Source organism: Eleutherodactylus coqui, chromosome 8, assembly GCF_035609145.1.
Source record: "Eleutherodactylus coqui strain aEleCoq1 chromosome 8, aEleCoq1.hap1, whole genome shotgun sequence".
Classification (NCBI taxonomy): Eukaryota; Metazoa; Chordata; class Amphibia; order Anura; family Eleutherodactylidae; genus Eleutherodactylus; species Eleutherodactylus coqui.
The window spans coordinates 137,654,985-137,668,911 of record NC_089844.1 but is presented as its reverse complement, the minus strand read 5'-3'; the positions used below and the strand labels follow the sequence as shown (position 1 = coordinate 137,668,911).

General features: G+C 48.9%; 1 protein-coding gene across 4 annotated transcripts in view; it reads right to left on the bottom strand.

The window, feature by feature from the left end:
* Positions 1–3,896: 3,896 nt before the first annotated feature.
* Positions 3,897–13,927, bottom strand: part of PALB2 (partner and localizer of BRCA2) — a 34,676-nt gene continuing 24,645 nt past the window's right edge. For all 4 annotated transcript variants that reach the window (XM_066576529.1, XM_066576528.1, XM_066576530.1 and 1 more), the window contains exons 12-14: positions 9,367–9,454; positions 5,511–5,659; positions 3,897–4,327 (exon numbers count right to left, since the gene is read on the bottom strand). In XM_066576529.1, the coding sequence (XP_066432626.1) occupies positions 4,114–4,327; positions 5,511–5,659; positions 9,367–9,454 (451 nt within the window). In that variant the 3' untranslated portion in view covers positions 3,897–4,113. The remainder of the gene's footprint in view (positions 4,328–5,510; positions 5,660–9,366; positions 9,455–13,927) is intronic.

The window sequence follows — 13,927 nt, the reverse complement described above, 5'->3', positions numbered from 1 at the left end:
TCGCGCCGCCATCTTGTTATACCCGCGCCATCATGGTACACCCAGTGAGGACGGAGGGGAAGGTCACGGGGTGTCATTGAGGTGGTCACGTGGCCACAGTATCAGGCTTGTGAGACTGTCTCATGATAAAAAATACCCCGCTGCTTGATGTGAATTATAATTATTTACAATGGAATAATTCTCAGAGTGGCACTGGATGGCGCCAGCTTCAGGTTTATATGGGGTCCTTTATAGGTCTTGCTGTTCCCCTAGAGTCATTTACAGGCCCCTCAATGCACCACAAGTAATCAGTAAGGACCTGCTGTGCACCCTTAGTCATTTATGGGCCCCTTGGTGCACCCTTGTAATTAATAAAGGCTCGTTGCACCACTTTAGTCATTTATAGGCCCCTCAATGCACCCTGAATAATTAATAATGACCTGCTGTGCCCCTTGAGTCTTTTATAAGCCCCTCGGTGCAGTCTGAGTAATCAGTAAGGACAGTCTGTTCCCCCCCCCCCCCCCCGAGTCACTTTTAGGCCCCTCAGTGCACCTATAGTAATCAATAAGGACCTGCTGTGCCCGCTTAGTAATTTATAGACCCCTCGGTGCATCCCAGTAATTAATAGGGACCCATTGTGCCCCCTCAGTCATTTATAGGTCCCTCATTGGGCCCTGTTTAGTCACTTACTCAGGGTGCATTGGGGGGGGGGGGGGGGGGGCTGTAACAGTAAGGCTGCATTCAGACGAACGTATATCGGCTCGGTTTTCACGCCGAGCCGATATACGTTGTCTTCGTGTGCAGGGGGAGGAGGATGGAAGAGCCAGGAGCAGGAACTGAGCTCCCGCCCCCTCTCTGCCCCTCTGCACTATTTGCAATGGGGAGAGGCAGGATGGGGCTAATTCTCGGAACTTAGCCCCCCGCCTCCTTTCATTGCAAATAGTGCAGAGGGGCGGAGAGGGGGCGGGAGCTCAGTTCCTGCTCCTGGCTCTTCCATCCCCCCTCCCCCCCCCCCCCCGCAGATGAGGACGACGTGTATCGGCTCGGCGTGAAAACCGAGCTGATATACGTTCGTGTGAATCCAGCCCATAAGGGTTTTTCTAGGATTAAACTATTGATAACTTATCTTCAGGATAGGTCATCAATAGCTGATTGATGGAGGTTCACCACTCGGGACCTATGCTGATCAGCTGAAGAAGCTGGTGATCTGATGAGCATTGCAGACTACTCTCAGGCATGTGATGTCACGTTCATTGGTCACATGGCCTGAGACCAGCTCAGTCTCATTCAAGTGAAGGGGATTGAGCTGCTATACCAGGCACAGCTGCTATGCAATATACAGTGCTGTGCCTGGTATGGACTTAAAGGGGTGGTCTCGCGAAACAAAGTGGGGTTATACACTTCCGTATGGCCATATTAATGCACTTTGTAATATACATTGTGCATTAAATATGAGCCATACAGAAGTTATTCACTTACCTGCTCCGTTGCTGGCGTCCTCGTCTCCATGGTTCCGTCTAAATTCGCCGGCAGCTTGCTTTTTTAGACGCGCTTGCGCAGTCCGGTCTTCTCCTCTCAGCACGAGCCGCTTCAGTGTGCTCCCCGCTACAGCTCTTCTGCGCATGCGCAGACGAGCTGTCACTGCTCGGGAGCGCGCTGGAGCGGCCATTCTGTACCTTCCTCTGTTAGAGGAAGGTGCAGAGCTGCCGAGCTGTCCGGAGAAGCCGCCCAGCTGTCCTGGTAAGTGATGGGCCGGGGGGGGCTGCCGCTGCGCCGGGCTGCGTCGGGGGGGGGGGCTGCCGCTGTGATGGGGGAACTAGCGCTAGGCCGGGGGGGGCTGTCGCTGCGCCGGGGGGGGCTGCCGCTGTGATGGGGGAACTAGCGCTAGGCCGGGGGGGGCTGCCGCTGTGATGGGGGAACTAGCGCTAGGCCGGGGGGGCTGCCGCTGTGATGGGGGAACTAGCGCTAGGCCGGGGGGGGCTGTCGCTGCGCCGGGGGGGCTGCTGCTGTGATGGGGGGGGGGGGGGGGGGGGGCTGCGCCGGTTACCTTCTGCCTGGCGGTGGGTGACTGGTCGGCGGCTGCGGGGCGTCCGGTCGGCGGCTGCTTGGCGTCCGGTTGCCATGGAGACACAGCTGGCAGCGCCTCGGGAGCGCGCACGTCGGGCTGCAGCGAGCGACGGGGAAAGAGCCGGCGGCCATCTTGGGGAAACTTTTATAAGTTGCTGGAACGGTAAGTAGAAACCAGCTAGGAAAGTAATTTACAGGGGTAATTAGTAATGTATGTTTAATTAGGGGGACTGGGCAAAAAAAAAAAATCACTGCTTCCTCGAGACATCTCCTTTAAGCGGCTGCGGTGCTCAGCTGAGTGCCGCTGTCATGTCAGTCAGCTGATCAGTGGGCATTAACGAGCACTGATCCACTTAGAGGGGCTGTCCTACAAAAATAACATACCTACAGGATAACTATTTAATCATTGGCAATCTGACTGCAGGGACCCACACCAATCATGCACAGGGGTTTCAAGTGCCCCAAATGAAGTAGCGGTCATGTGTGCACTACTGCTCCATTCATCTGCTGACATCTGGGACACTTCTGACAAGTTCTCTTTATTGGACAATGGCGTTAATTATTGATAGGATTCCTATGCTGCTCAGAGTTGGGATCAGTAGGCCCGCAGTCAGATAAATGCAGCTGGCATATGCCAAACTGTCACCAGCCTAAAAAAGACAAGTCCACTTTACATATCCTTAGTTTTATTGTAAAAGAAAAAGTATATATGTGCCAAGATAATAGAAATCCTATGAAATTCTTGTTTTTACACAAACATGCAAATATATATAACTCTCTCTCTATATATAACTTTATATATAAAATAGAACCAACATATAGTAGTACATCAATGCTATAAAACCACTTAGTAGTCCTTTAGTGAAATGTTGTTTTACCACTGTACTCAACTTAAAAAGGGGCCGTTTGGGGCGAGTACAACTTTTCCGATGCAGTGGTGTTGGCACCTCCAACACAAGGTCACATAGTATAGATCTCCCCCTCCCAGGATCTCTAACATCACAGAGGGTTGGGTTTATTACTTTTACACATGGGGGACCTGATTCTCCTAACACGTCCCCACCTTAATGTAGCAGCAGCAATTCCACAAGCAGCAACATAAGACGTCTTCATGCCTCCTCTACTTTGTGAGACTAGACTGTTCGGTGCTCCACTACCTTATGCCATTGATCACTGGCATGAAGCAAGGAGGGGAAGTTATTCTGTATACTGGTCAGTCTCTCCCTGTAAAACAATCCTGAGGGAGGAAGGATTTCAATTGCCTAAAAAGACACTCAATGTGATTTTTTTTTTAACCAGTGTATCAACCACAACTGATTAAAATAAGAAGCAGAGATCTGAAACATCACTATTTCCCTGAGGAACATCTGAGGAAAAAAATACTTAAAAGGGAAAGTCCAGTGAAGATGGTCTTCTGATATGGGATAGATGGTAAGATCATATCTCCAATCACCGCTGACAATCCTATAGAAGGGATTGTTCCCCAACCTCTGGCTTTCCAGCTCCTACTCTCATTAGGTCAGGGCATGCTGAGAGTTGTAGTTCTACAGTCGCAGGTTAGGAACTCTGCTATAGCAGCTCAAACCTGTTACTGGGAATGTAGGAACATTCTCATTGCACAATACTGACTCTTTGTTGGATCTTGTGTCAGATTCTCGGTAACAGTGCCAAAGGGTTTTGACATATGAAGATTCCTAAATGGATTTCAACAGCAAGACGTCCGTCTTAGGGCTTTTACCCACTAGCGGTTTTTTTTTAACGTTGCGATATCGCTGCGTTTTTTTTTTTTTCAATGGGACTTTCTAATGTTAGAAAAAAAAATCACATCGCACAAAAATCGCAAGTTTGTACTTTTGCGATTTTTGTGTGATGCAATTTTAACATTAGAAAGTCCCATTGGAAAAAAACGCAGCGTTAAAAAAACCATTAGTGGGTAGAAGCCCCTAGTATTTCAAATTCCCACAGGAAATACACAAGTCAATGGATGGCGGTCAAGATCCTTGGGTTCAAATCAGTTCTCCCTCGATATCCTCTTCAGACGTAACGTCTCCATGTGTTGCAGTAACTTCAGTCGGTATATTCAAAAACGCAGATGGTTCCATCGTTTCGTCCAGCAAGCAAACAGGAATCCCTGTTCCCCCATCGTACCAGACACCAGGGTCTATCCGAGTCTGCAGGGAGCACCGCAGAGCAATGGCTTCTGGAGAGATCCCAGAGTACGATGCTTCCACAAGACAATACAGCAGCCGCTCCTTCTTTCTTCACATCACCTTCCAGATATCTAAATATGCACAAGCAGAAGGGGTTACTATCTGGAGGATGGATCTTAGTAGAGGTGGGCTCCTCAACAGGACTCTCATTTAGGCCCAATGTCCACGGGCAGATTTGATTTGCGAAATCTGCTCGGGTCAACCGCACGAAAGATCCGCAATTCAAAGTGCCCATAGGGAAGCGTTCACATCCGCATCTGAATTGAGGCATGCAGTTTAGATTTGCAAATAGTTTGGCGCGGAAAACAAATCGCAGCATGCTCCATTGCAGGGAGTACGGGCTCAATAGATGTCAATGGGTGCGGACGATCCGCAGTGCATCCGAAAATACAAATGCGGATGCACTGTGGATTTGAAGGTTAAAATCAATTGAGGTGGGCAAAAGCATGGGAGGTGGGGTTGCGGATTTTTTTTTCTGCGCAGATGCTCCGCAGTGCATCTGCGCAGAAAAATCATTACATTCGTGATCTCCCACAAATAATTTCCGCAGGTCTCCCGCTGCGGAAATCCGCATGTGGAATCCGATCCGCCCGTGGACATGAAGCTGTTTTAAAGTGGAGATCAGCTGCAAAGAGCCTCATCTCTCCCTGGAGGACCCATCCTAACCGCATTAGGCCATTTTTAGACACTTGTATTTTGCAGACCGTAATACGGAGCAAATTTAAATATGTGTATCTATTCACATGACAATATTTTTCATGACTGTTTTTCAAAACGCGTCATGACTTTTTTTTTTGTTTCTGACGCCGTGTTGCTATTCTTTTCTATTGGGTGAAGGCATATCAGTATTTGTGCAGTAGAAAATAAAATCTACAGAGACAAATCCTGATGACATCCAGTTGTAACGTCATCTCTAACCTTCCATAATATGGATCTGAATTACGGACAGGTTACAATTTGCTAGTCTCAAACCGGCCTTAGACAGATAGCCCATTCATTTCAATGAGAGCAGTGTGATGCTTCACCTCCCCTGTGGTGGCGTTGGGCCCTTGCTGCCAGGGATCCCTGCAGGTGACAGCTGAGAGTCTCAACAATGGGACACCCTGTGAGCAGCTTGTTACTGGGAACTCTTCTAAAGAGCCATTTACACAGGAAGATTCGTTCAGTGTAAAAGGGCCCTTACATAAAGGGATTGTCCAAAGTGAAGGACCCCTTTAATGAAAAGAATTGGCTTATTTTAGACTGTCTTCTTACCTATTACCAAGTCCCTCGGGTATGGTGTAGGCCATAATAAAAGCACTTGCTCCTCCCTGGGGATTGGTGGCGATCAGTTTGAATATGCAGCTACCAGTGATCTCACAAGGTTTGCTGAACAAGCTGCCGACGACTAAAAACAACACCCCCTGCAATGGAAATGAAGAAGAGACAGACCTTAAACAGCTAATAAAAGATACATATTGATACATTTAAATTTATTTTTGTGTTTTCCTTAAAGGGATTGTCCAGTTATCGGACAACATCCCTTTATTAGGGCTGTCTGAGCTGTACTTGCCCCTCTGCCGCCGCCCTTTTGTTGTGAAAGTAGCCATCACCGGAAGTCAGGAGATGCTGCAGCGTCACGTTCCTGAACTCGTGGCATCATGGTACTCAGGATGAGAGCGCCATGATGGCAGGAGAGTTAACGCTGCAGTAGTCACCTGACTTCTAGCGACAACCGCTGTCACAACAAACATGTGGCGGCGTGGTAAGTACAGCTCTGTTCATCATTTTACTACAGGCGGACCTATTAGTGTGATGTTGTCAGTACCCTGGAAAAAAAACAGGCTAATTTATAGCAGATTTCAAATTTTACCAGATATACGGCCGACCCCTTTAACCTAGACATATTTACTACATCTTTGCTGATAAAATAATTGCAACTGAAAGATTTAAAAAGGGTTTTCGGAGATTAAAAAAAAAGTTAAAGGGGTTGTCTCGAGGAAGCAGTGAATTTTTTTTTTTGCCCAGTCCCCCCCCATTAAGCATACATTACTAAGCCCCCCTGTAAATGACATTTCTAGCTGGTTCGTACTTACCGTTCCAGCGTTTCAGCAACTTATATAAGTTTCCCCAAGATGGCCGCCGGCTCTTTTCCCGTCGCTCGCTGCAGCCCGACGTGCGCGCTCCCGAGACGCTGCCAGCTGTGTCTCCATGGCAACCAGACGCCCCGCAGCCGCCAACCAGACGCCCCGCAGCCGCCGACCGGACCCACCGCAGCCGCCGACCAGTCACCCACCGCCAGGCAGCAGGTAACCGGCGCAGCCCCCCCCCCCCCCCATCACAGCGGCAGCCCCCCCGGCGCAGCGACAGCCCCCCCCGGCCCAGCGCTAGTTCCCCCGGCCTAGCGCTACTTCCCCCGGCGCAGCGACAGCCCCCCCCATCGCGACAGCCCCCCCATCGCAGCGACAGCCCCCCCCGGCGCGACAGCCCCCCCCGGCCCAGCGCTAGTTCCCCCGGCCTAGCAACAGCCCCCCCCGGCCCAGCGCTAGTTCCCCCGGCCCAGCGCTACTTCCCCCGGCCCAGCGACAGCCCCCCCCCATCGCAGCGACAGCCCCCCCATCGCAGCGACAGCCCCCCCATCGCAGCGACAGCCCGGCGCAGCGGCAGCCCCCCCGGCGCAGCGACAGCCCCCCCCGGCCCAGCGCTAGTTCCCCCGGCCTAGCGCTACTTCCCCCGGCGCAGCGACAGCCCCCCCCCATCGCAGCGACAGCCCCCCCATCGCAGCAACAGCCCCCCCATCGCAGCGACAGCCCCCCCCGGCCCAGCGCTAGTTCCCCCGGCCTAGCAACAGCCCCCCCCGGCCCAGCGCTAGTTCCCCCGGCCCAGCGCTACTTCCCCCGGCCCAGCGCCAGCCCCCCCCATCGCAGCGACAGCCCCCCCCATCGCAGCGACAGCCCCCCCCCATCGCAGCGACAGCCCCCCCATCGCAGCGACAGCCCGGCGCAGCGGCAGCCCCCCCCCGGCCCATCACTTACCAGGACAGCTGGACGGCGGGACAGCTGGGCGGCTTCTCCGGCAGCTCGGCAGCTCTGCACCTTCCTCTAACAGAGGAAGGTACAGAATGGCCGCTCCAGCGCGCTCCCGAGCAGTGACAGCTCGTCTGCGCATGCGCAGAAGAGCTGTAGCGGGGAGCACACTGAAGCGGCTCGTGCTGAATGGAGAAGACCGGACTGCGCAAGCGCGTCTAAAAAAGCAAGCTGCCAGCGAATTTAGACGGAACCATGGAGACGAGGACGCTAGCAACGGAGCAGGTAAGTGGAATAACTTCTGTATGGCTCATATTTAATGCACGATGTATATTACAAAGTGCATTAATATGGCCATACGGAAGTGTATAACCCCACTTGGTTTCGCGAGACCACCCCTTTAAGCTGCTCATGCCCAAAATTAGGATCGTATACTCACCCATCCCAGATCCTCGCAACTCCAGTGCCGCACCTCTGTTCTACCCGCAGCAAGAGATCGCAGGCCACAGCGGTTAAAGATGTTGTACCACAACTGGCTTTTATTACCCATCCATGGGATAGGTAATAAAAGTTTGATCGGTGGGGGTCTCATTGCTGAGACTGCCACTGATCTTGAGAATGGGGGATCCCTTGTTCCCCTCTTCTCATCACTGCAGGCTCACTGCACCCCCCACAGTGAGGAGGAGAGGGAGAGGAGTAGCAGTCACACATGCGCAGTACCGATCCATTAATTTTCAGAGGGACTGCTGGAGAGAGCAAAGCGCTTACACTTGGCCACTTCTGTCAGCCCCATTGAAACGCATGATGTGGCGCTGCATGTGCACGAACGACAAGAAGAACCTTGCTGATTGGCTGCAGCAGCCTGTGATGTTCTGCTGAGAGGCCGACTCTGCAGCTTGTAAACAGGGTGCTAACGGGGAGAACGGAGCTGCGGTGCTGGGGTTGCAGAGACCTGGGATGGAGGAGTAAAAGATTTTTTACTATTTTTGGTCATGGACAGATTACAAATATATAAAATTGTGTAGTCCATTATGTAGTGTTCACCAACCTGTGCCTCTCCAGCTACTGTAAACTACAACTCCCAGCAGGCCCTCAGAGCCACAGGCAGGTTGAAGAACACTGGTGTAGTGCACATTTCAGTAGCATGTTACCAGCTTATACTGGCTTAGCCTGCAGGTGGCGCTCTTTGGCAATATATAAGAAAGACTACAGTCACATCAGAAAAACTGCACACAGACGGATCCTGGTGATTATAATGGGGTCCATCCAGCCTCCCTCTAGACCACTGATAGTTTTGGACGGACCGGTAGCGGAGGCTCTGAATGGAGCCTCTAGCACAGATGTGAGCATAGCCCAAGTGCTAAACACCACAGTATAGTTCGAGCATATGATCTAGGCAGCCTACTGGTAGCGGTAAAATCAAGGGTTACTCAATGGAGATCTAGTCTTAATGTAACACTGATTTAGTTACACCGGGTTGTCCATTAAAGGGGTTGTCCTGCGGCAGCAAGTGGGTCTATACACTTCTGTATGGCCATATTAATGCACTTTGTAATGTACATTGTGCATTAATTATGAGCCATACAGAAGTTATAAAAAGTTTTATACTTACCTGCTCCGTTGCTAGCGTCCTCGTCTCCATGGTTTCGGACTAATTTTCGGCCTCTGATGGCCAAATTAGCCGCGCTTGCGCAGTCCGGGTCTTCTGCTTTCTTCAATGGAGCCTCTCGTGCAGGATGCCGGCTCCGTGTAGCTCCGCCCCGTCACGTGCCGATTCCAGCCAATCAGGAGGCTGGAATCGGCAATGGACCGCACAGAAGAGCTGCGGTCCACGGAGGAAGAGGATCCCGGCGGCCATCTTCACCGGTAAGTATAGAAGTCACCGGAGCGCGGGGATTCAGGTAAGCGCTCCGGTAAGCTTTCTTTAGGTCCCTGCATCGGGGTTGTCTCGCGCCGAACGGGGGGGGGGGGGGGGGGGGGGTTGAAAAAAAAAAAAACCCGTTTCGGCGCGGGACAACCCCTTTAAGTTTTCTTTTTTCACTTGTAGAAAAAAAAAAATCTAGAAGAGGATTAGAAGAAAAAATTATAAAAGGAGTAGTTCTCACCGAGTCAGATGTTGCACTTATACGTGTGAGGTCCGAGCAATGGTTCCCAATGTAAAATGTACTCAAGAGGTGTCCGGTCACTGAATTCCTGCATCATACAACAAGAACATCACTATAAACACAGTGTACACTATATGGTCAGGCTGGTGTCGTAGTATTAAAGGGGTTTTCCCATTAACTAAAATTACACCACAACCACTCTGTTCTTCCTGGTTGCTTCTGACCAGGACATGTGACACCTGCAGCCAATCACTGTCTGTAGAAGGTCACTGCTGTGGCCAGTGATTGGCTGCAGCAGTCACATGTCCTGGTCAGCAGCAATCAGGAAGGACAGAGTGGTTGTGGTGTAATTTTAGATAGTGGAAAAACCCCTTTAAGATTCAATGGAGGAAATTTCTCATGGTCCGGTACCAGACAGTAAGGAAATCTCTATAAAGAAGCTAAAGCGTAGGGGAACCAAGATAACCTCAGATCATTAGGCGTCCCGTATCAAGACATTTAATAGTATGACAATGCTTCTATTTCCAGCTGCTGTGGTGCTGGATTATTGGAAAATCTGATCTACACCATCCTACCAAAAGTAATTGGACACCTGAGCAAGAAACAAATGCAGTATTTATTTCCATTTGTTAATAATTAGTGGGGCTCCTTTGGCCCTAAGGACATTGGATACTCTCTGTGCCATGCTTTCTACTAACATCTGATACACTTCAGCTGGTATTTCCCTCCATTCATCCTGCAAACGTCTGGTGAGATCTCTTAAAAATAACAGATACTGTTCATATGTTCTGACCCGACGTTCCAGTTCATCCCAAAGATGTTCATTAGGGTTCAGGTCGGACTCTGTGCAGTCAGTCCAATTGTGGAACATCCATGTCCTCAAACAAACATAAAACAGCATTGGATTTATAACAAGCGTGTTGCCTTGTTGGAAGTATGGCCGACCATTCCCAGAGTATTACCACATTGTCAGCAGCACATTATTGTCCAGAATGTCAGGGTACACCTCTGTGTTCATGGTTCTTGTCACTACAACCAATGGACCGAGCCCATACCGTGTAACACATCCCCAGACCGTAACAGAACCCCCGCCGTACTTACCTGTTGGCACAACACACTCGGGCAGAAGCTGTTCACCATCATCCTCCACACCCAGGTACCTCCATCTTTAATGCAAACCAACACCAAATATTGACAGCAGCACTTGCAAAAAACCCCCTCAAAAATAGGGGGATAGCCAAACAAAAGGGAAACTGCACGCTCAAAAATGGCTTTGGACTTTCCATCCACAAATGTATAGAAATCTTCTATTGCAGAGCAGCAACCAGAGTGAAGAAAAATGAATATACTCACATCCCAAAAGGACATGTTCTTTATTGAATCTGCCTAAAACTTTTTAAGTGGATTCAATAAAGAACATGTCCTTTTAGGATGTGAGTATATTCATTTTTCTTCACCCCGGATACTGCTCTGCAATTGACGATTTCTATACACCCAGGTACCTCCATCTGATGTGAAGATGGAGCAGTGCGATTCGTCACTCCATAGAACGTTCTTCCATTGCTCAACTGTCCAATGACGACGCTCCTTGCACAATTATAGATGGGCCGATGCATTTTCCAAATTGAATTGTGATTCACGAACCCCCCTTTTATATGAAGGATCCTATGAACTTTTAGGATTTGAAGCCCTAGATTGTCTCATTAATAAGGTCCATAAAAAGGGTTAAAGTCCATATGAGAAAATAACAAGAGCAGAGCCAGAGACTAAACCCAAAGTAAGTAATATCACTTGTGACCTTGATTCTGCAGCCACTAAATAAATAGAATTTATTGGTGACCTATATTCTAACCGGATCTTGATTAAACTTGTGATGATAGATTGACAGCAATATGTGGGTACTGGTGTAATAAACCCATATCATCTCTGATAGTTAAATATTTGATTTCCACAACGGCACACAGTAAGTACAGTAGTTTTTTATTATATTAAATTAAATATTTTTTATTTAGATTCTCATCACTTTTCTTATTTAACAAAAACAAATAAAAAACAAAACAAAAAGCTTTGCAACCCTCCCCTTCCTCGAGCCTCTCTCGTGTATCCAATATGTAGATCGTCCAAATACAGCACATTTAAAAGTTTAAGGTCAGGACTAGAGATGAGCGAGCACGCTCGGATAAGTCAGTTACTCGAGCGAGCCTCGCTCTTCTCGAGTAACTGCATTCTTGTCCGAGCAGGCTCGGGGGGGGTCGGCGGGGGGCTCTCTCTCTCCCCCGCTACCCCCTGCCGCCACCCCGGAGCACACTCGGACAAGAATGCAGTTACTCGAGAAGAGCGAGGCTCGGGGGTCGGCAGGGGGCTCACTCTTACCCCCTGACGCCACCCCGGAACACGCTTAGACAAGAATGCAGTTACTCAAGAAGAGCGAGGCTCGCTCGAGTAACTGACTTATCCGAGCGTGCTCGCTCATCTCTAGTCAGGACCGAACGTCCACTCCTGACCACAATGAGGAGCCAGAAGGAGGAACAATAGGAGGCAGCGCTCCCATCAGGGGCATACATAGAACTCATGGAGACCCATAAGGAAACTTGGAGTTGCTCCTCGTCCCCCAAGTTTGAAAAAAAATTCTATACGTGTTCTATTAGACAACATTGACAACAAGGCGGGCTGAGATACAGAGGCTCAGCCCTAGCATACCTCTAAATATTGCAGTCACCATATAATAGTCAGACACCAGCTCTACACAGGGATAGTGTTTACAGCCAAGTTACCTCCAGTAATTAGCCATGGCTGGGGCCGCTTCTAGGGCTTCTCCCACTGGCCAGTCTCTTTCAAAGCAATTTTTAATAGTGAGAAAACCCCTTTAATGCAAGAAATTTCTCTTAGTCCAGTACCAGACAGTTAAGAAGTTTCTATGTAGAAGCTAAAGCACGGGGGAAACAAGACTACAACCTCAGATATTGGACGTCCTGTATCAAGCCATCTAATAGTATGACAAAGCTTCCATTTCCAACTGTTGCGGTGTCTGATTATTGGGAAATCCGATCTAAACCTGAGCAAAAATCAAAGAGAGTATTTATTTCCATATGTTACTACTTAGTGGGGCTCCTTTGGCCCTAATGACAGCAGATACTTTCTACTAATAACTAATACAGGTCAGCTGGCATTGCCTTCCATTCATCCTGCAAATGTCTGGCAAATTCTAAAGGAAGCATAAGCCCATTTACAAGGAGCGTTATCATTGAGCAATGGAAGAACATTCTATGAAGTGATAACTCGCACTACTCCATCTTCACATCAGACGTACCTGGGTGTGGAGGAGCCTGGGGAATGCCTTTTACCCGAGTGTGTTGGGCCAACAGTTAAATACGGCAGAGGTTCTGCTATGGTCTGCGAATGTGTTACGTGGCATGGTCTCAATTGGTTGTAGTGGCAAGAACCATGAACACGGAGGTGAACCCTGACATTCTAGACAATAATGTGCTGCTGACAATGTGGTAATACTCTGGGAATGGTCGGACATACTTCCAACAAGACAATGTGCTTTGTCACACATCCAACGTTGTTTTCAATTGGTTTGAGTATATGGATGTTCCATGATTGAACTGGTCTGCACAGAGTCCGACCTGAACCCTACTGAACATCTTTGGGATGGCCTAGAATGTCAGATCAGGAAATATGAGCAGCATCCATCTTCTTTGAGAGAACTCATCAGACATTTGCAGGATGAATGGAGGGAAATACCAGCTGAAGTGTATGAGATGTTAGCAGAAAGTATACCATGGAGAGTATCCAATGTCATTAGTGTCAAAGGCAGCCCCACTAAGTATTAACATATGTAATAACTACTACTTTTGATTCTTGCTTAAATGTCCAGTTACCTTTGGTAGGATACTGTACATTTACTTACTAGACTCTTCACGGAGATATGGGCTCCCAGGCAATGGGACAAACTTGCATGGCTGCTAAAATAGAGCAGTATACCTTTATAATGTATAATATGCACAGATGTCATGATGCTGGCGCTGTGTCTGGGAGTTTGTGCAAACACAAAGCCGAACCCTGGATGCAAAAAAGGCTTAATGACGTTATATATCCTTTTCTACTTTTTAATATGCACCAATGAAATGGATAAAAAGTATGATGATCCCTACCACCAACCATATAACTTGGTCCTGCAACACATGCTTCCAAGCAAGACCTGTTTCATTTGACCAGAAACTGTCAAATTCGGTGATGTCCACATTTGTATTGAAGGTTTGTGTGTGGTCTACATTACAGATCTATATACTGTGTTTCCCTGAAAATAAGACCCTGTCTTATATTAATTTTTGCCTCAAAGGAGGCACTAGGTCTTATTCTCGGGGATGTCGTCTTATACTTACCAAACAGGCTCAGTCCAGATCCCCTCTGATGCTATACGGAGCTCCGACGCACTTCTTGCAGTCCTCAGCCACCCAAATAAGATCACTTCCTGGTTACAGGACTCATAAATCCCACCTCCAGGAAGCAACGGCTCTGATTGGTTCTTGAGCGATGCTCAGCCAAGTAATGCAGC